This window comes from Lepus europaeus, chromosome 20 (genome assembly GCF_033115175.1).
Source record: "Lepus europaeus isolate LE1 chromosome 20, mLepTim1.pri, whole genome shotgun sequence".
Classification (NCBI taxonomy): domain Eukaryota; kingdom Metazoa; phylum Chordata; class Mammalia; order Lagomorpha; family Leporidae; genus Lepus; species Lepus europaeus.
In genome coordinates this window covers 54,598,953-54,620,364 of record NC_084846.1, presented here as the reverse complement: position 1 = coordinate 54,620,364, position 21,412 = coordinate 54,598,953, and the positions used below count along the sequence as shown (strand labels likewise).

The 21,412-nt window shown below is 42.3% G+C and overlaps 1 protein-coding gene and 1 pseudogene across 1 annotated transcript in view; both read right to left on the bottom strand.

Annotated features, from left to right (window-relative positions):
• CDK6 (cyclin dependent kinase 6) overlaps nt 1-21,412 on the bottom strand; it is a 233,949-nt gene that overhangs the window by 151,198 nt on the left and 61,339 nt on the right. The window contains exon 3 of the mRNA XM_062179253.1: nt 17,919-18,054. Within this exon, the coding sequence (XP_062035237.1) occupies nt 17,919-18,054 (136 nt within the window). The remainder of the gene's footprint in view (nt 1-17,918; nt 18,055-21,412) is intronic.
• Nucleotides 1,241-2,945, bottom strand: LOC133749955 (solute carrier family 2, facilitated glucose transporter member 3-like; annotated as a pseudogene).

Here is a 21,412-nt window from a genome sequence, read left to right as displayed (position 1 = left end):
CAGTATTGTATACATGTATAGGGATGAGTTTTTTAGTACATTCTATCCAGAAGGAGGTTATGGGTACAAATGAAACAAATCATCAACAAACTACTTCTACCCAGAGCCAAGTGACAGTGCCCACACATTCCTGCTCTCAAGTGAAGGCCACACTGTACCTTCACTCACACTATTTCAGATGTGGCCTATGTGAAGACTCATGTCCCCAAGGTGTACCTTGACATGGAACAGACAAGCATGCCATAACCCTAAACAACAACACACTTACACTGGGTAATAATCGCTCAGGAAAATTCCTCTCCCGGAGCTGAGGTTACAGATTCTACATTGGCTATGAACATTCTCCTCTGAATTCCTTTAAAGCCATAGGTTGAAACAAAATAAGAACCAACACATAAAATCTCCTAAAGAACAAAATGGAGAAATACTGAACCTCTACCAAGAACTATTTTAGGTTTCTCATTTGGAGGGCTCTCATCCCAGCTGGGAACTGGAATGGTCATAGACATGAGGGTCCACTACGAGGGGAAGGAGTTATTTGGTCCAGTGAGGAGTGAGGTTTTCTACAAATTCGCTTCCCTTCTCTGTTCTCCACCCAAAATTAGAACCATCAACCACCATTAACTATAATGCCCATCTTAGTAACAACCCTAGATTTCAAGTAATGCTATATACAAACTATAATATTAAAGATAAAAGTTCCAAAGGAAATTAGCAGCTTTTTTAGACCGGCACATAAGCTTTCCGGGAAATAAAACTTAGGTGTTTCCTTCACGCCTCAAGGACAGGAATTGTTAAGAAGCAACTCACAAACCTCAGGCACTATCTCGTCTACCCCTCAACAAAGAACGATGTTTCTCCCTGAGATGCTTCCCTTCCTCTTGCCCCTGGACCTCTGCAGGGCCAAGTCTTCTACTCTACAACTTCTCTTCCAATGTCTCTCTAACCTGATTTCCTTATGTTTGCATTCTTTGGTAAAATTATTTCATACTTAAAAAAATATTTATGTAATAAAACCAGAAGATAAAATAAATAAAAATCAAGTTACTTTGCTGTGTCGAGCTGCATGGAAGTGAGGAAGGTGTTCTCACCTAGTCCCCTCCCTCGGCCCTCCACACCCTCCTCTCTGCTTCCTGCTAAGTCTGAAGTTGGGGGGACTGCACCCCTACTCGCACTCCCATATAAGACAGTATTAAGTATTAGAACCTAAGGAAGGGAGACTTGGAGAAGTTGTCACACTCTAAGCAGCCAATCCCTCCTGAAATGAAGGTAGGTTCTCCCTGGTCTCTCCTAAAAGAGAAGAGAATGTCCAAGAAATGAACATTTAAAAAGCCACTGGAGATCCAACTACTCCCCGTGCTGGGTTCATCTGAATGCCTCTGGGGAGTGTGGGATGGAAAGGGAATCAAGCAGCAGCATTCAGAAGCCATCCTGGGTTCACCCTGACGAGGTCTCTCCTTCGCACAGGGGAGAGGTTGCTTTTCGGAGTTGGGAGGGAGGCGGGAGGAGGCATGACTTAGACATGGGTGGTGGTCGCAACAGGCTGGATGGATGCTGTTCATCTCCATCGTGGGACCTTTCCCCAATTTATTGGCCTCCAGAGCCTGCCCTTCAAAGGCCTGTGTGCTATCCTCGAAAGTCCTGCCTCGGGTCTCAGGAACTTTGAAGAAGGTGAAGATAAAGAAGGCAATAAGGAAGACGGCACAGATCATGAAAATGTGGGCTCCTAAATGGTATGCGGCTGGGGGAAGAGCAGTCCAACCAAAAACTTGGAGGTCCAGTTGGAACAATTAGCCACTGCCATGGCAGCTGGGCATGGTCCCTGGCCAGAGAGTTCAGCCCCAATAAACCAGTGAATGGGGCCTGGTCCAATTTCAAAGAAGGCCACACAGATCAAGATGGTGGCAATACAGACTAAGCTCACTGCATCATACTTATCCTTTAATAACAAAGAAACGGTTATAAGGACAGGAAACAAAGCCCATCTCTCCGAGGCCCATGAGATACAGAGTCCTCCTTCCTGCTCTTTTCACCAGAAACAACAGAAGACAGCATTAACCCCCACACCGATGGTCACTCCTGCAACCTTGAAGATCCCTGTCAAGTAACACAACACAGCACTGATCCCAGAGAGCTGCAGGACAATGGAAGCGACGACGGGCTGCTGGCAGCTGAGTGCCCTGCAGAGTTCCAGCACTGTGACGTGCTTTTCCCTGGGCCATCCTAGCACTCTCACCTTTCATCTCCTGCATGTCTGGGGCCACACCCTGGGTGCCCCATAACCGCTGCAGGATCTGCTTGGCATGATCTTCTTCATTTCTGTTAATGGGCAAGAATCTAGACTTCAGGGCAAAAAGGAAGGGACGCATTTTGCAGAATGGCTGGAATCATGAAGCCCAATAGCACCGGCCATGGATCTTCAGACCCCAAGATGACTTCCAGACCAAAGATCTGAGCCACCAGAATCCTGACAACGATGCCCAACTGGTTAAGAGTGCCAAAGGCCCCTTGTAGGGAAGTGGGAGAAATCTCTCCAATGCACACAGGCACAATACCTGCGCAGAGTCTGCAGAAGAGGCCAGCAGCAAAGTGTCCCAGGATCAGAATTTTCACTGACTTAGTTATTTTATAGTACCCCGTGGTGTAGCCGCTGAATACAGCCAATAGGTTGATCCTGAACATTGAATCGTGGCTGCTGGAGTGGTTGACGAAGTGTCCAACAGAAGATAAGCCAATCATGGCACCAACAGAGAAGATGGCCACAGACAAGGACTGAAGGCTAGGAGGGTCATCTGACTTCTCATCCAGCGTGTAGCTGACAAAGTCCTTTATGATCATCTCAGGAGCACTGATGACTCCAGTATTGTAGCCAAACTGGAAATGCTGATTGTGGCCGTGGTGGCAAAGAACAGGTATGGGGTGACATCCTTGTGGCTCTCCTCCATTTCTCTGCTACACTAAGACTTGACAATTCCTCCAATTCCTCTTCAAGGTAATGCTTCCTTCCGGACCAGAAAAGTGTGGTTGGCTCCCACAGAGCCACTCAACCACCCAACTCCTGTGGCAGGAGCACCTCTGCACTGGTCCTGGGCTGCTTGCCTGGGAGTGCTAGGGACACAGCCAGCTGTGCTCCATGCTGCCGGGCTGTGCAGCATTTAGGATGCCCCACACTGCTTCGAAAAGCCAAGGATTCCATGCGGAAGGATCCATTGATGGGGGTGGAGGGGGTGCCGGGGAGACTGGCTCTGTGTCTGCTCCTTCCTTCCGCTCCCAGGATGTACACCCACTGTGAATGGAGCAGAGTCCCGGCACCCTGACCTGGCCTCACCTATCTCTACACCCAATCACCCAATGGATATGAGCCAACAGGGGCTAATCTCTACTTGTCAAAATAACCCACTCTCGGCTCTAGTGCCACACTGAAGCGGGTCAAAACACTGCGTGGTGTGTCAAAAACTACCCAACTGTCCACATGCTGTATCTGTGAGGTGGGGGATTATGATTTATATTTTCAAGGCAATCCAACAAGCAGCTGGAGATAACACATTTACAGGTTTCACAGCTCTTCTTGATGGTTCGTTAGGCCTCTTATCAGAACAAGAATAGAGATCTCTGTTATGGCTTTCCTGTGGCAAGTAAAATACAAGGCCACGATTTTCCAGTCCATTTCCTCTGGCAACATGGTCATCAATCACCGGAGGCCTCTTCTGGTTGGGGGAAAGAAAGCTCAGTGGTTTCTGCCCCAGTGAAATGGGACTCTCCCCCAACCCAGCTTAAGGTGATCCTCAGAGTTTGCTGCCTCCACCTTAATAGCTTCTGCTGTGATGGCTGCCACGCTCCCAGGGCTGACCTGGCACACTGCAGATGTAGCTGTGGCGGAGGTATTTCAGCCTGAGATAGAAGCCATTCTGAATGCACTTCGTGGAGACTATTTTCTAAATCCAACAAGGGGGACCATCAAAGCTGATCTTTAAGTGATGTCTCCTCCTACTGTAAGCCACATTGGTCTATTTTCACCATCATATGTGCAAAAGGCCACAATGGGAAAAAAAGACAATGGCCTTTAGGGCAAAGAAAAAAAAAAGCTTAAAAAATAATACACATACATTGAAATTCGCTAGCACCACCTTCCTCTTTTAATTTGGAAGAAACGTAATTGTCTTTGAGAGGATAGTGGACTTACAGACAAACATGTTATTGTATATGCATGTATATGTCAAGAAAAACTGGAAAGACATTTGATACTCCTTCATTAAACCAGTGCTGCATTCATAATTCCTTATCTATTCACAGGCAGTCTTCCTGTACCAGCCAATACAGGATTGAAAAAGAATTATTTTTTTTTGAGCAGGCATTGAGTAAAACAAATGCCTCCTAAAAACCATTACTTCAATATAACTTGTAATTGTTAGGAAATTATCTTTTATTTCAGAGAGAGAGAGAGCGAGAGAGTGAGAGAGAGAGAGAGAGAGAGAGCGAGAGCTCTAATCGGCTGGTAAATTCCCCAAATGCCCACATTAGCTGGGGCTGGGCTGGGGCTGGGCTGGGGCTGGGCTGGGGCTGAAGCTGGGAATATACATGTGGGTCTCTCACATGGGCAGCAGGAACCCAATCACTTGACCCATCACTGCTGCCTCCTGCGGTCTGCATTAGCAGGAACCCCTGGTCAGGCGCAACGACCAGGAATCAAACCCAGGTCCTCTGATATGTGCTGTGGGAGCCTCAACCAGCTAGGCCAAACACCCACTCCTAGGAAGTTCATAAGTAAAAAATTCTAGAAATATACATTACTAAAGAAATCTTTACCACCATAGTAAAAATAAGCTGGTAACTTCATCCTATATGCAGACATTAAAAGTTTACTACTCACCAGCAACTGCTTCCATTTACAATCAGGTAAAACTCTCCCATAGCCTGATTATTACAATTAATGTTAAAATGCCAGCAAGATTAATAGAGCTAACAGCAACAGTGTTAGTAAGTCTTACTAGAAGACTCATCACATCATTTTTCCTGACCCTTAAATATTTGCCACTTTATCAATATCACTGTCATAAAAATGTACTGAAGGTTTTAATGTATACAAATCAGTTATTTTACAAAATCTGTCCTACTGTGTCGCCTAACAGCAAAGGAAATTATTTTCTATTGTTAATGCTGGGCTACAAAGACAAGACTCAAATGTAAGAATATCAGCTTCTCTAATACAAACTATTAAGCTGAACCATAGGAAGCTGTCACTTTTATAGGACAAGACCAGTCTACTACTGGTAATTTTATCCATAAATATGAACAACTTGTGATACTTCAGCTTCCAAGTACATACACACTAAGGCATTTTAGTGTATTTTTGGCTAGCTTTTAAATAAATTAGAAATATACTTCCAAATTGGGATTTTAACACACACACACGCACACACACAGACACACACAGTTTGGATCTTACCATTCTTCAGACAATTATTATGCAAAACGATGAGGTTTTTTTGAGACATTATCTTGTGAGATATATTCATTCTGTTAATGAATTTTCATTATAGTGCATTTTTATTTAATGTGCACTTCTCTTATTATTTGTGAGACTGAACACCTCCTCTATATGTCTTCCTGGTATTCTTTAATGACAGCACTTTAAAACATTCATGATAAAAAAAAAGAGACTGAAAGATAGGTTGAGGCTGGGCATTTGGTGTAGCAGTTAAGATGCCTGCTCTGGGTTCAAGACTTGGCTCTGCTCCTAGTTTCTATTTCCCATTAATGCACACACTCGGAGGCATCAGGTGGTAGCTCAAGCAGTTGGGACCCCACCATCCACCCTGGAGACTCATACTGGTTTTCTGGCTCCTGGCTTTGGCCTGGACCAGTTCTGGCTGTTGTAGGCATTTGGGGAGTGAACCAGCAGATGGGAGATCTCTGTTTCCATCTCTCTGCATTTCAAATAAAGTAAATAAATTTTAAAACTTTTAAATCTTTATTTTGCTGCAAATTTTTTTGAAATCCATGCACAGTTTTGTCATAACATGCATTTTCAGTGAACTTTTTAAAAACCCCAAAGATACGTATATCTTTATGTTTGTTCATGCTTATTATCTTTATCTAAATTGGACAATCTTTTCCTTATTGATTTGCGAAAGCTTTTTATATATTAAGGACATTAAAATTTTTTCATCCATCTTGAAAATATTTAATCATTTGCCTTTTAGTTTTATTTACAATATTTTAGGTTTAACATTTTCATAGCCACCTAATATATGGATCATTTTTTTGTGATATCTTCTGTTTTAACTTAAAAAACTATACTCCCAGATCTGAGAAATATTTGCTTGTATATTATTTTATCCATTAAAAAATACTAATAGCCCTTTCATGCATATATACCTTTTCAAACTATAGAGTATTTAGACTTTAATTTGTAGGCAAATTATAAAAGAGAGCATTTTCTTAGTATCCCAACCTGTAAATGCTGTCTTCAGTCTTCCAACCAGCACTAAATGTTACTCACTCAGGCCTGTTTCTAGCAAAATTTACAAGCAAACTCAGCTGTCTCTTTTCTAAGGAAAGTTTCCTGCTGTACAAAGGGTTACCTCTGAACAGTATCTCCATTATTTCACCCATGACTCCATTGCTAACTTTCTGTTTGCTGGCAGCTGCTCTCCAACTTACAAATAATGTGTGTCTTTGTTTAGAGTTCCTTAAAAAAAACTGTATATTCTAAATGTGGAAGAAAGCTCAATTTATTTTACTTTGAAACCTGAGAAATCAATAACATGAACCATATGTTAATTATGGAACTTGGTGATAAATAAAGTAAGAAGTCCTGTGAAATCGTGGTGGTGAACGTGATGGTGGAGTTGAAATAGAAAAGGAAAAGAAGGCCTTTCTCTTGGAATGTGATGCTTTCACAAGTCTCTCTACTTGGGAGGCTACTAAAATGCAGACCCTTTCTTCATTTGTTCTAATGTAATTTGTATTTTGCTTTCTTCCAAGCCCCTAAGTGCTTTTATCAAGGTCTTACACTAAGATGAGATTCCCATCAAGGACTGTTAGTATAGGGGTGACATTTAGAACAGATGATAGATATCAAAGGCAAAATTTAATTATTTATATCCTTGTGTGTCGCTTATTTGGGTACATATAGTTCTGCACTGAAGGCATAAATCAACATATCTTTAATACCTGATTGAAATATCGAGGGACTTGAGGCTTACTAGATAAAGTGCTATAATCAGAGTAAGAATCGTAACAAAGGAGATCAACAGTTAGTAACATAACTTTACACCCTGCAAGATCCCGTGCTTTGAAGAAAGCAACTTTTCTGGCTATGGTACATCCATCTCCCTGTTTCTTCCTGGGACTCATTCAATTGAACCTCTTGTGATCACCAACCTATTTTGCCCTCTTCTTGCTGCCCAGCCTCCTGGCCCAGAACATTCTGGCAGAGGGACACAGGACCCTCAGGCACGGATGGTTTTTACACCTTCTCAGTCTCAGCAAACACTTCAGGTCTTTTTTTTTTTGACAGGCAGAGTGGACAGTGAGAGAGAGACAGAGAGAAAGGTCTTCCTGTTGCCGTTGGTTCACCCTCCAATGGCCACCACGGTGGGCACACTGTGCTGATCCAAAGGCTGGAGCCAGGTGCTTCTCCTGGTCTCCCATGGGGTGCAGGGCCCAAGCGCTTGGGCCATCCTCCACTGCATTCCTGGGCCACAGCAGAGAGCTGGCCTGGAAGAGGGGCAACCAGGACAGAATCCGACGCCCCGACCGGGACTAGAACCCAGTGTGCCGGCACCGCAGGCAGAGGATTAGCCTATTGAGCCACAGCGCCGGCCTCACTTCAGGTCTTAAGCTGTGTGTGCTGATGAACTTCTCAGTGCCAGATTTTAATAGTAACACATGAAACAGTAGTGAAATTGAAGTGCCAATAAAGGCATCCTTCATGTGTTCATTTCAGCTTTACCATGTTCATCAAACATCTTAAATTGAGAATGCCTGTTTCCAGCTCATCTATGCCTGGATGCTCAATGCAGACTTAACCTTTAAGACTGCAGTTCCTAAATAAAATTATTCATAATGAAACCTCCTATGTCCTCAGTCTCTGCTCTGTTCCACCTGAGCTTTGCAGTCCACGAGTGCTGGGGATATACTTCAGCAGACTGATAAATATTTTCTTTGGTTTTGTGCAAGAAAGGAAAAAAATTAACAAGTTTGGTCAGAGACAGCAGTGAACAATAGTGAATATAAAAACCAGCAAAGCTGCCCGCTCATATTTGTTAAAGGCGTTGGATCACAATAGAAAGAAAATTGAGTTCTGAGTGTCTATGATTTCTAATACGTGAGCCTCAAAGAGAAAAACCATGCTTGGCCACGCTGGTGTCAGCACTAAAGCCTGCGACCATGTCATGTGGTTTTGGTTCCTCACCTATAAAACAGGGACAGGAATTCTGACCAATTACCCTTGCACGTCTGGTAATGGCTTACTAATTTAGGACCACAGGGAACTGTGAAAACATTAGTGCACATGAAACAAAAAGCATTTTTCAAAGGTCAAATCATGACAGGTCATGAGCACTTTTTAAAAAGGACAGATTTCTGGGAGGCTTCAAAATTTGTAGTTAGAATCCTTATATTCTTACACATCTTCTTTTTTAGCTCTTTATTAATGAGCTGTTGTTTTCCAACAGAACACCTTAAGGAAGACAGCTTTAGTGTTTTTAAACAAGTTTCACACATGAAAATCAGGTTAGTCTCACTGAGCTTAGAGTCCTCTGCATAGGGTTACCTGTGCATGGGCAAGGCAACACCCCAGAGGTGTGGGTCAGCTCAGCATGTTAAGGGAGGCACTTTCTAAATCCCATGCTCTGGACAGCGAACTGCAGTGTCTACAAGCAACTCTAGAGGGTACTGACCAGAAACCCCTCCCTGAGGCTATGTCAGGGGACAGGACTGTCATTTACACGAGCACCCCAGGTGGTAGAGATGCAAGTAACTCACTGACCACTCTGCTGGTCAAACAGCACAGGGTTTACTGGGGCCTTCATCAACCCTTTACTAGAGGCTAACGCACTTTTGTGAAAATCTGTTTTCTCCGGCATCCTAATTAACTATCGGATGGTAGTTGGAGGGTTTCCAGAGATTAGAGTTGTGCTTGGTGATTTCTAATGTTCAAGGAATTCTTTTACTTTCTAAGACTTCATAGTGCCAGATGCTTAGCATGAAGGTCCTGGTTTAAATATGAGTCCAAAGGGCCAGCATTGTGGTGTAGTGAGTAAAGTTGTCACCTATGGTACTGGCATCCCATATGGGTGCTGGTTCGTGTCCTGGTTGCTCCACATCCAATTCAGTTCCATGCTACTGGCGTGAGAAGCAAGTGGAGGATGGCCCAAGTGCTTGGGCCCCTGTCACCCCTGTAGGAGACCCAGATGTAGCTCTTGGCTCCTGGCTTTGGCCTGGCCCAGTGCTGGCTGTTGAGGCCATCTGGGGAATGAACCAGCAGATAGAGACCTCTCTCTGCCTTCCTTTTCTCTGTAACTCTGACCTTCAAATAAATGAATAAATCTTTAAAAAAAAAAAAATGAGTCCACATTCAGACCAAACTCCCATTTACCATTGGGATTATTCATTTCAGAAAATTTTTTAAAATAGATTTGAAAGACAGAGAGAGAGAATGAGAGATATCGAGATCTTTATCTGCTACTTTACTCCTCAAATGGCCACAACTGCAGGGTTGGAGCAGGATGAAGCCAGAAGCCAGGACCTCCATCCCAGTGCCACATGGGTGGCAGTGGCATAAGTACTTGGGCCACCTTCTGTTGCTTTCCCAGGCACATCAGCAGGAAACTGATTGGAAGTGGAGCAGCCAGGCCTTGAACTGGCACTCTAATACAGGATGGCAGTGTTGCAAGCTGCGGCTTAACCCACTGTACCACAATGCTGGCCACCATTTTGGAGAATTTGGCTTTCAGAGAATCACAATGAGGAAGAGGAAGAGCAGAATAATATTAACTACAACAATATTTGTGTGTTGGAGACAAGATTCTCATGACTGGCACAATGGGTTTGCAAGACTTTGTTACAGAATTCTTTGTGAAAAAACTTATTCATCTAGTAAATATTTACTAGAACCACTGACTATTTTCTCAACTGTAATGAAAGAGTTGACTAATTTTTCTACCTTGCTTATGAATGAAGAGTAGGATTCTCAGATAAACTGATGTGCAGTTTCTATGTATGTCTTTTAATAACATCATATTTAGTGAATGACAATATTGGAAATTGTTAGCCATTGTCTAGTAGAGTGGTGCTTTTTTAACTTCAAAATTCCACATATAATTCAACTCTTTGAAACCTGTACGTCTGATTTTTTTGAATAGGAAGAACTTAGCATACAATCGTGGATTCATGGAAAGCCATATTGGTGAACTGGAGGAAGGCTGAAGGATAGCAAGAAATCAAGAGTGATGCCTAGATGTAGGACTCAAACAAGTGGGTAGACGGGGAAGGTCTGAGTTGGGGAGAGGATTCTCAGTCAACATTCTGGTGATGAGATGCCAAATGGTTGGCTGCCTATATCCATGGAGTGCTTGGGAGAAAGATCTAGGCTTGGAGAATCTGGTCTCAATGACACAGTGTACCATGAAAGTGCAGCCAATGTGGGAAGAGAAGAGGGAGAAGGGTGAAGATTCAGTTTTGAAGGAAGAAGGAAAAGAGCTATAACCAGTGAGCGTGAGCACACGTAGATGAAGAACATCCCTCCTCTATACAGACCATCACTGGGCTCTGGCTCCATGGAGATAAAGGCTGGATGGATACTGACTGTAACTTTCTAATGGGCTGTATAAACAGTTTCAAAGCCTAAACAGATTCCAACTGATCTGCTATTAGTTTAATCTGAGTGCCACTTGCCTATTTTGTGAGTCAGTATTTATTTTAGTGAGTCAGTCCTAGGGTACCTTTAGAAAGATACTGGCTTTTTTTTAACCCATATTTCCTGTTGAGGAAAAAACCAAACCACTAAATAACTCTGTTACAGCTTGTATTTGAATATCAAGTGTTTGCATAGTTCTGTCCTTCCTAATGTTTGCAGCTACTACAAAGGGTGGGAAATTTGCATAAGGATTTCTTTCTGGGAGAGTCCTCAAATCTATATTACCTAAGAAGTTCTCCTCAGGTTTTCTGAGTTATCAAAGCTTTTACCTGGAATGAAAAAGATCAGAATGATTTGTATCACAATGCTTCAAAAAGCTCATGAAAAGTGGAACTAAAAGGAAAGCTTGTTTTGGTGCAAAAATTTTTTTCTTCCTTTTTTCTTGATTCATATAAAGGGAACTGATTTCATGTGTTTCATATATACAGTTTTATGAACATAATGATACTTGTCACTCTTCATCCCTAAAAATATTTCTTGTAACCCATGCCTCTGAGGGCTCTTCAGAAAGTTCTTGAAAAATGTGTCCTTGAAAAAACAATGCATGGCTTTCCAAAAATTCTTGTACTAAAATAAGCTTATCTTTAAAATTCCATTTTCCATTAACTTTCTTTCAGTATTTTTAAAAAGATTTATTTATTTGGGAGACAAAGTGACAGAGAGCAGGTGAGACAGAGAGAGAGAGGGAGAGAGAGGGAGAGAGAGAGAGAGAGAGAAAGAGAGAGAGAGAATATTTTCCACTTGCTGGTTCACTCCCCAAATCACATATGGGATGCCAGTTTCACAAGTGGTGGCATAGTCTGCTATCACAATGGTGGCCTTGATTTTCCATGAACTTTCCGACAAATCCTTTTAGGTTACTGACTGGGGAAATGGAAAATGGTGGAAACTACTAGAAACTGAATGAATGGTTATAGGCAAGATTTCTCTCTGAGTTTTAGATCTGGGCTTAAGAGTTTAGTATAAATTACCACAGTTACCACACAGCTCATTAATTACATTTCCTCCTCAATTCATAACTCATCCAGGGCTGCCTCTCCACCCTCTCCATCACCTCTCCACCAGTAATCCATGGCTACTTGAAGCTGCTATTTTGATCTAGCCTCCTGTCTATGATCTAGCCTCCTGTCTATACCTGGACTGACTACTTAACTCTGGCTTAGCAATATCTCTGATGTTCCTCTTAGCAAATCAAAATAAAACAAAACTCTATATATGTGTGAGGGGTGGTGGGAAAAAGGGTAAGGCTGTAGTTTATGTGGAGAAAACAATTTTTTTGAGTCAAAGGTTGATTTTCCAGGGGCCGGTGCTGTGGCTCAGTAGGCTAAGCCTCCACCTGCAATGCCAGCATGCCATATGGGTGCCAGCTCGCGTCCCAGATGCTACTCTTCCCATCCAGCTCCCTGCTATGGCCTGGGAAAGCAGCAGAAGATGGCCCAAGCCCTTGGGCCCCTGCACCTGCGTGGGAGACCTGGAAGAAGCTCCTGGCTCCTAGCTTTGGATGGGCACAGCTCTGATTGTTGCAGCCACTTGGGAAGTGAACCAATGGATAGAAGACCTTTCTCTCTGTCTCTCCCTCTCTGTCTGTAACTCTACCTCTCAAATACATAAATACAATTCCAATCCAGCTCCCTGATAATGTGCCTGGGAAAGCAGTGGAGGATGGCCCAAGTGCTTGGGGTGCTGCACCCCCATGGGAGATCCGGATGAAGCTCCTGGCTCCTGGCTTTGGCCTGGTCCAGCTCCAAGCCGTTGCAGCCACTTGAGAAATGAACCAGTGAATGGTAGGTCTCTCTGTGTAACTCTTTCAAATAAATAAATAAATCCTTAAGAGAAATAGAATGCCTTGAAACACAGCAAATAATACATTATACCCAATACGCTTTTACAGAGCATAGTAAGGGTCTAGAATATACATAAATCAATTATGTAAAACACAACTTAATCCTTTAAAATGCTACATTAATATAGAAGGACGGATGAGCTAAAAGAATCTTGGGACTTAGGGTGAAGGCAGCCTGAAACCAGGGTCTTAGGTAGAAGCTGGGGCAGAGCCATGCACAGCCAAGGGACCCAAAACGGAGACACTGAAGGAAAAGGCATAGGGAAAACAGGATTTGGGTACCAAGAAAGAAAAAATGGGGAAACCAGGCTGGAAACTCAGTGTCTAGAGAGATCTAACTGTACTACAGGAGGGAACTATTTGAATTCTGCTAAATCACTGTTAAGTTGAGGACCACGTGATAGTAAAAGTCAAGGCTGGCTTGACTCACCTAGGGGGTCCCTTACATCAGAACTTGGGATTACGACAACAGCTCACGTGGCTTATTAAAATAAATTCTATTAAACAGTCCTCTCAGGTTTCTTCCACATGTGTATTTTCTTTTAAAATTATTTTCTAAAAAGCAGTTTGTACTAAACACCAGAAGAGGTTCATGTGTGTGTGTGTGTGTGGTATGTTTTTAAAAACACAGTCCATTCAATTCACCCAGCTATATTAGTTTGAAAAAAATTTCTTCCCAGGATGCATGTCATGATCGTGGAGTATCTGCTCTTGGAGTTTCTTGCCTTGTTTTTGGGATCACCTTATTATGCAACATCTGCTCTGAATTTCAAATGTGATAAACAGAGTATGAGTGTCTGGTGGCAGATGGCTAATGACCAGCAGTGACAGGGCATTCAAGCCTGCCTTGCTTTCTGAGAAGCGATATTTTCATGTTAATTTGCTCTGTGTCCTGCAAAGATGAGACAAATCACCTGCTCATAATTCAGGCAAAGTGGAGACCACCAGGAGCCGAGAGGGGGCATGGCTTGATTCCTTTAGCAGTGAGAGAGGACAATCTGGGAGACTTTCCTCATCTGTGGTCCAAGGGACCAGTCAGTCACTTTGCAAAATGTCTGATGGAGAAAGATGACTCAGCCCTGGGCATCCCACGCTGACCTCAGAGCCACTGCTGACTACAGCAGATACTGTTCATGAAAACAGATACAGAGGCAGGAACCAGGTGCTAATGAGTGTGTGTGTCAGTCTTGGAAGTCTGGATTTTGTAAAACAAACCTAATAGTACATCTTATCTCTTACTGAAACTATTACAACCAATGGACATCTCCAAGAAACATTCAATTGAACATAAAATGAAGTTTTATCTAATTCACAAAGAAAATGACCCACACGGACACATAAACCTGGAGCTTTTCTGGTCCTCTCAAACTCTATAGAATTCATTTATCATAGAGATTCATAAATAAAATCGAATTTTTATTCCAAGATGAAATCATCAAGAGAGGCCATATGGTCTAGAGTTAAAAGAGCCCTGCCCTGTTTTAGAGAGGCTGCTGGTCTTTCACATGAACTTCCGGTGCCTGAACTGGTGAAATTATACCACCAACTTTGTCAAATGCAGAGAGTGAACAAGGTACAACACTAGGTTCTCAGACAGCTTATAAGATAATGGAGCTAATCTCCTAGGAAAGGTGATGCATTATGCAGGAGAACCCAAATACCAAACGAATGGCTCACTAAGATGCATTATACTTTTAAAGCCTGCACAGGAGAGAGTATTACATCTAATGCGCCTGGGAAAGTAACAGAAGATAGCTCAAGTTCTTGGGCCCCTGCACCCATGTGAAAGACCCGGATGAAGTTCCTGGCTCCTGGCTTTGGCCTGTCCCAGCACCAGCTGCTGCAGCCATTTGGGAAGTCAATCAGCGGATGGAAGATCTCTGTCTCTTGGCCTCTCTCTCTGTAATTCTGACTTTCGAATAAGTAAATAAATCTTAAAAAGTATTTAAATGCGATTTTACTTTATATTTATGAGCTTCAGATCAGGCCTCTCCCCTAAACATACTTTATCAAGGGTCTGATAAGAGGACCATGAAGTAGTAACTGGTTCCCTCGTTGAGTTCACCTGACCATCAATCTCAACAAATATGTATGGCTTCATCTGTGTTTTTTGTCTTTTTTATCTTTTGACAACAAACAGTATTTAAAGGTACTTGAAAAATTGTTGCAGGATATTTGTAAGCTGGGAAGATAAGCCCAGGAGGCCAAAAGATTTTACTCCTGTAATTGTTAGTAAAACAACTTGGAACATCCCAGTTTTATCCTACTTCTGCTACCTACTACAGTTTACAACCTGAATGTGCACTAGGATATCAGCGCCACAGAAAACACAGTACAAGCCAGTTGGTGGAAGAAAATCCCCTTATCCTGAATCATCTCACATGATGTTATACCTTGATTTCCTGTTTTGCATCTATTTGATGGTAAATTATTTTGCATATTTATAATTATTTTGATAATATCACATGTCTCAATTTATGCTACACAGTGTCAATACTGAGTCTATGATTTTGGTCCTTTGAAAAATACTTTAGGGAGTATTTTGGTACCATACCGCAAAGAATCAGAAATAAGTTGCATTTATCTGTAAACAGTTTTATTTTCACTTGAAAATACCCTGTAAACTAAATAACCATACAGAATGCCAACCACCTGTATCTGCGTGCATTTGATCTCCTTTTATGCTTTAAAGTCCCTAAGTGCAGGTTCATGCCTAAGTCAGTTTTGTGTCCCCAGAGTGCTTGGCACAGAACCCTTCCTGAACAAAATAAATATTCAACAGAAGCTTGCACAAGTGCATTCAGAAAAACCCTTACTACAACAAAACATTCTATATAAGAGTCCATTTTGTGTTCCTAACAGGTTGTTTATCCTAACAATATTTGCTTGATCTAGTTATTAAGCCATCTCCTAAGTGAGCCAATACTACAAAATATTCCTGTTCTCTAGCTGTGTGCTTGGAAACCTCAACCAGAATGCACCTGGCCAGAAGCTCCCACTGAGTCAATGTTTACCTGTTCAAAATGAGTTAATCCCAGAAAGGAAAAAATGCAAGTGTATTTTAAAAATGAATTTACATCAATTACATGTTCAGCCTGAAACTATCTGTTTGATGGTTTATAAAGCTTTTTGGGGATTATTTATGTTTTCAATATTGACATTAAAGCATCATACAAAAAAATCTTATATTTAGTACGGAAAGAAAGTAGATTAGTATAGTTCAGAAAATGAAAAAAATGAAGGAAATGAAGGGTCTTCTGATAACTCTTTAATTTAGCAAAAAAGTTCCATTAACCATAACATATAAATTAATTGCCTGAAATTCTTCATATGACCATGGTTATATTTTATTGTGAAAATATCAATGTGCCATTAATGAAAAACCTTAAGTAACCAGAACCCCTTGCCCCCATCTGCCAACTCCTACCAGCCAACCAGTAAGGGGCACTGACCCTGATGGCTGAAGAAACTTAACAGCATTCAGAGCAATCTCCTGTTCAGCCCAGAGAAGTGACATTTCCTTTCCCCGGAAACAGACGAAAAACATAGAAGAACCCAGAACCCTAACATGTCACCTCACACAAAAAGCTTCTGGTAGTAAGTTCCTACCAACAGCCCCCGGCCCCCAGTATGGGCTCAGCCACTCCGCTTCAGCTGCCCTTCAGTTAACGTTGAGAACCACTCTCTACCTGTGCTTCTCCCATCTTTAAATTCTCCTCATTCCGCTTCATTTCTACTCCTACCTCACCAAGCCTTAGCTGAGCTCATAACCCTGACTCCTCAAATCTTTTTAAAACTTGATAAAAAGAGAGACAGAGGCAGGCAGAGAAAGCTCCCATCTGTTCATTCCCCAAATGCCCACAATGGCTGGGGCCGGGCCAAGCTGAAGCCACGAGAAACTCAATCCAGGTCTTCCACTTGGATAAACTTTCATCTGTTGCCTCCCAGGGTCTGCATTCTCAGGAAAATGGAGTCAGGAAATGCCTGCCCCATCAACTGCACAGATATTTCGGCAGATGATTTCACTCAGCACCCTGGAATATTCTAAAAGAATTTAATATGCAGCTCTAAAGACCTGTACATTGCCCTGTGTTGGACAAATACACAGCTACCTGTGCTGTGGACTGTGATCTGAGTGTGTCCCCCAAGGATTACAAGGTGGGGCCCAGCAGGTGGTCCTTAAGTGACCGGGGGGAGCTCCCCTAGGAAGGGATTTAGAATCTCTTGTGGGGCTCCTGAGTCGAGGAGTGAAGAAAGCCTGAGCTGACCCCTGAGTGGCTCTCCTGGCTTCCTGTTGGGTGATGCATTCCTCCCTCTCCCTTGCAGGCCCATCATCTGCAATGAGGTCCTCTCCAGAACCGACCTGATGCCAGTGCCATGCTTTGGAATCCCCAGCTGTGTTTTCTTCCTAAAGCAGGCTGCCTCAGATACTTTGTTACAGTAACAAAACAACACAAAATACAGACCAATTCATCTTTTCAATCTATTTTTAAAAAACATACCTCTAAAATAACTTAGAACTGTCTCAGAACAAGTTGGTGATCATTTTGAAAAGTCTATGTTTAAACTTTTGTAAACCATTAAAAAATAATTTTGAAATAATTATATCTGAAGAAAGCTTGGCGATGTGTCTTACTTACTGAGTACCAATGTGTACAAATCAATCTGAGTTTGACATTTAGGCTTTCTATAAACTTTTGATACACACACACACACACACAATAATGGAGAAAGATGGGCCAAATAACCAATATTTCAGACTTATAGCATAGGTATGTCCTGAAGTCAGAATACAACTATAAAGTAAAATACACTCCTGAATGTTTCAAATATGGTCTCCCTCAGAGACCATGAAGCATCAGCAAAAGACTGAGCTACACTTAATGCATTTATACCTTCCAAAGTTAGGGCCAGATAACACACAGATATTTAAGTAGGCATTAGAACAAAAAGGTGTTTCATTTTACCTTAAAACTTTTGAATTAGAATGCATTGCATTCTATGAATGTTTTACTTAGTTGATATTTTAAACTATATATTGAGTACTTAAAGTCCTAATTCTGGCAATTTTATTAAGTATAGAATGCCACTGCCCAATAAACTAATAAAATAGTACACTGTCTGACCAGGCAGAAGGATGATTCTTGGTACCTTTATGGTTTCAGTGGGCACTCCAGGTTCCGGAACTTTATCCAAGTAAGTGGTCAAGTCTTGATCAACATGTTCGAACACTAGTGTTAGCTTTGTCTCTCTGTCTGTCCGGGACACTGTGCACACATCAAACAGCCTAGAAGAAATAGAGAAAGAGATTAAGTCGGTGTCAATAAGTAAAGAAGTAACCTGTATGTCTTACACAATTCCTCAGCTTCATCACACATCAGGAACACCATGGTCAGTGCCACACATTCCTTATTATCACATGGAAAGATCCCAGTGGGATTCAACACTTCCCTGTGAATGTGAACGCTCAAGAGAGGAGCACTTGCTTACACGAGGAGAACATCTATAGCAGTAAAGACTGGACCACGAGAATGCCTGCTTGGAGAATTTCCTTGGTTAAGAACCTACATAGAACTCACTGACAGACAGTTTTAAAAACCTGCAGTTCTGGCAAAGGATGTTTCTTCTTAGCTCACAGTTCAAGAAGAATTAGAGACAGACTGAGTAGTCTTTGGAGATACTAGGCTCTGAAATGGAAGATTTTCCTGGAATTTAAGGTGTTATAGCCAAGGCTATGAAGTAAGTATGATAGAATACTGGAGAATTTACTTCCTAAGAAAGCCCTCTTCATCCTGGTGAGTCAATTGTTTCCCTAGAAAGGCCGTAAGTTCTTCGTTTTAAAATTTCAAATGCCTTGTTAATCAAGACTGGAATATTTTTTTTTAATTGACAAACAGTAACTATGTGGGGTACAACGCAGTGTCTTGATGTTTTAGTGATCTATTGTGCAGAATGATAACTATAATAAATCGTTTTATATCTCAAAATTGCTAAGAGTTTATCTTAAATGTTTTCAGCACACAAAAAACATTAGTCATTAAGGCAATGACCGCGCTAGCTTGATTTAATCATTCTACAATGTTAGCACTGATATCTTAACATTTCTTTTTTGGGGGGAGGGGAAAACACACTGTCAAATTATAGTGTGCTTCAATGATAAAAAAGACAGGCTAACAAATATTATAATTAAGTTTGGATCAGTGAACCTAGTTTCCTCCATGCAGTCTTACAACTAATTTAAAAAGTTAAGTTTTAGAAACAAGACCAAAAAAAGCTTTCAGTAGTCAAAGGAATTTTCAAACCAAAGGAGAAAATTTCCTTTAGTTTCAGCCATGTCACATTTGCTGATGCACAAGACTCTCGGCAGATGTTTGAAGAATTGAACAAAATGGCCATAAACAAACTTGAAGTAAGTTTCCTGACAAGTTATGCCCCATAAATACTAGGAAACAACCAATAAAATGATATTGATATTATAGTTTTTCATTTCTCAAAAACGGAGTAAACATCCTCTTCAAACAGACGATTCAAGAGTGGGCAGCCCAATTACAAAAACACAGGACTGCAGCTGGTGCTGTGGCATAGTGGGTAGGGCTGCTGCCTGAAGCACCGGCATCCTATATAGGCGCGGGTTCAAGTCCCAGCTGCTTCACTTCCAATCCAGCTCCCTGCTAAATGCGCCTGGAAAGGCAGCAGAAGATGGCCCAAGTGCTTGGGTGGCTGCACCCATGTGGGAGACCTGGAAGAAGCTCCAGGCTCCTGGCTTCTGATTGGCTCAGCTCTGGCAGTTTCAGCCCTTTGGGGAATGAACCAGAGGATGGAAGATATCTCTCTCTCTCTAACTCTGCCTTTCAAATAAATAAATAAATCTTTAAAAACAGAAAACCAGGGTTGCCTCTAGCTCTCCCTGTTTGTGAATCACCCCTGCCATGTGTGTAGCGCCCAGAAGCTTCACCAAGCCACCCAGCACTTCAGGGTCCTCTAAGTCCCACAATATCTGGTAATTCTTTGAATCTACACTAAATTTTCAAAGAAACTAAAGACAGCTTTAATTCATTTAAATATGGCGACTCAAACATCAGAATACCAACAGCTACACACACACTTCCCTGATCCAAACTACTGTTTAGTTATGGGCAGTTTCAATTTTTCCTCACATTTTTTACTTCCAAATATTACAATTTCTACAGTTGAATATCTACTCCTAGGGGGCTGGCATTGTGGCATAGCAGGTAAAGCTGCTGCCTGTGACACTGGCATCCCATATGGACACTGGTTCAAGTCCTGGCTGCTCCACTTCTGATCCACCTCCCTGCTAATGTGCCTGAGAAAGCAGCAGAGAATGGCTCAAGTCCTTGAGCCCCTAACCCCATGTGGGAGACTGGGAAGAAACTCCTGGCTCCTGGCTTTGGCCCTGGCCCAGCCCTAGCTGTTGTAGCCATTTAGGAAGTGAACCAGTGGACAGAAGATCTCTCTCACTCTGTCTCTCCCCTCCCGACACACCCTAACTCAGCCTTTCAAATAAATAATAAATAAATCTTAAAAAAAATCTACCCCTAAACTTAACATTTTCCCCTTTTGTGACTTACTCTGGAAAATTATTCTGAAAAAGGGGGCTGGTGCTGTGGTGTAGGGGGTAAAGCTGCTGCCTGCAGTGCCAACACCCCACATGGGCGCCAGTTTGAGTCCCGGATGCTCCACTTCTGATCCAGCTCTCTGCTATGGCCTGGGAATGCCCAGACTGGCCCAGCTTTCAGCCACTGTGCCCATTTGGAGAGTAAATCAGCCGATGGAAGTTATCTCTCTCTCTCTCTCTCTCTCTCTCTCTCTCTCTCTGCCTCTCTGTAACTCTACCTTTCAAATAAATAAATATATCTTTAAAAAATTATTCTGATGGGGGGCTGGCTCTGTGGCGCAATAGGTTAATCCTCTGCCTGTGGCGCCAGCATCCCATATGGGTGCTGGTTCTAGTCCTAACTGCTCTTCTTCCCGTCCAGCTCTCTGCTGTGGCCTGGGAAAGCAGTAGAAGATGGCCTAAGCCCTTGGGCCCCTGCACCCACGCGGGAGACCTGGAAGAAGCTCCTGGCTCCTGGTTTCAGATTGGCACAGCTCCGGCTGTTGCAGCCATTTGGGAAGTGAACCAATGGACAGAAGACCTTTCTTTGTCTCTCTCTCACTGTTTGTAACTCTGCCTCTCAAATAAATAAAATCTTTTAAAAAATTATTCTGATAAAATAAAAATTCCTAATAAATTTATTAAAGACAGTGCCATAAACCGTGCAAGTCCAATACTATAAAAGATGTGACTGCCATCATGCATGGACTTAACACACTTGGTAAATTAAGGTAACTGCCATTTATTCACAGGCTCCTCTGGAGCCATCTTATTTCCATTAAAACCCGCACACTTGGGGACAGATTCAATTTTTCCTCCTTTATGAAGGAGAAAAAGAAGTTCGACAGTCATCGAGCTTCTTTGTATCTGTTGCTGCTATTTTTGTAATAAAATAAAACAGCAAGGAAACCCAAATGGCATGTAGTAAAAGCAAATACAGGAGCCGGCCCTGTGGTGCAGCGGGTAAAGCCGCTGCCTGCAGTGCCGGCATCCCCTATGGGCGTCAGTTCGAGTCCCCGCTGCTCTACTT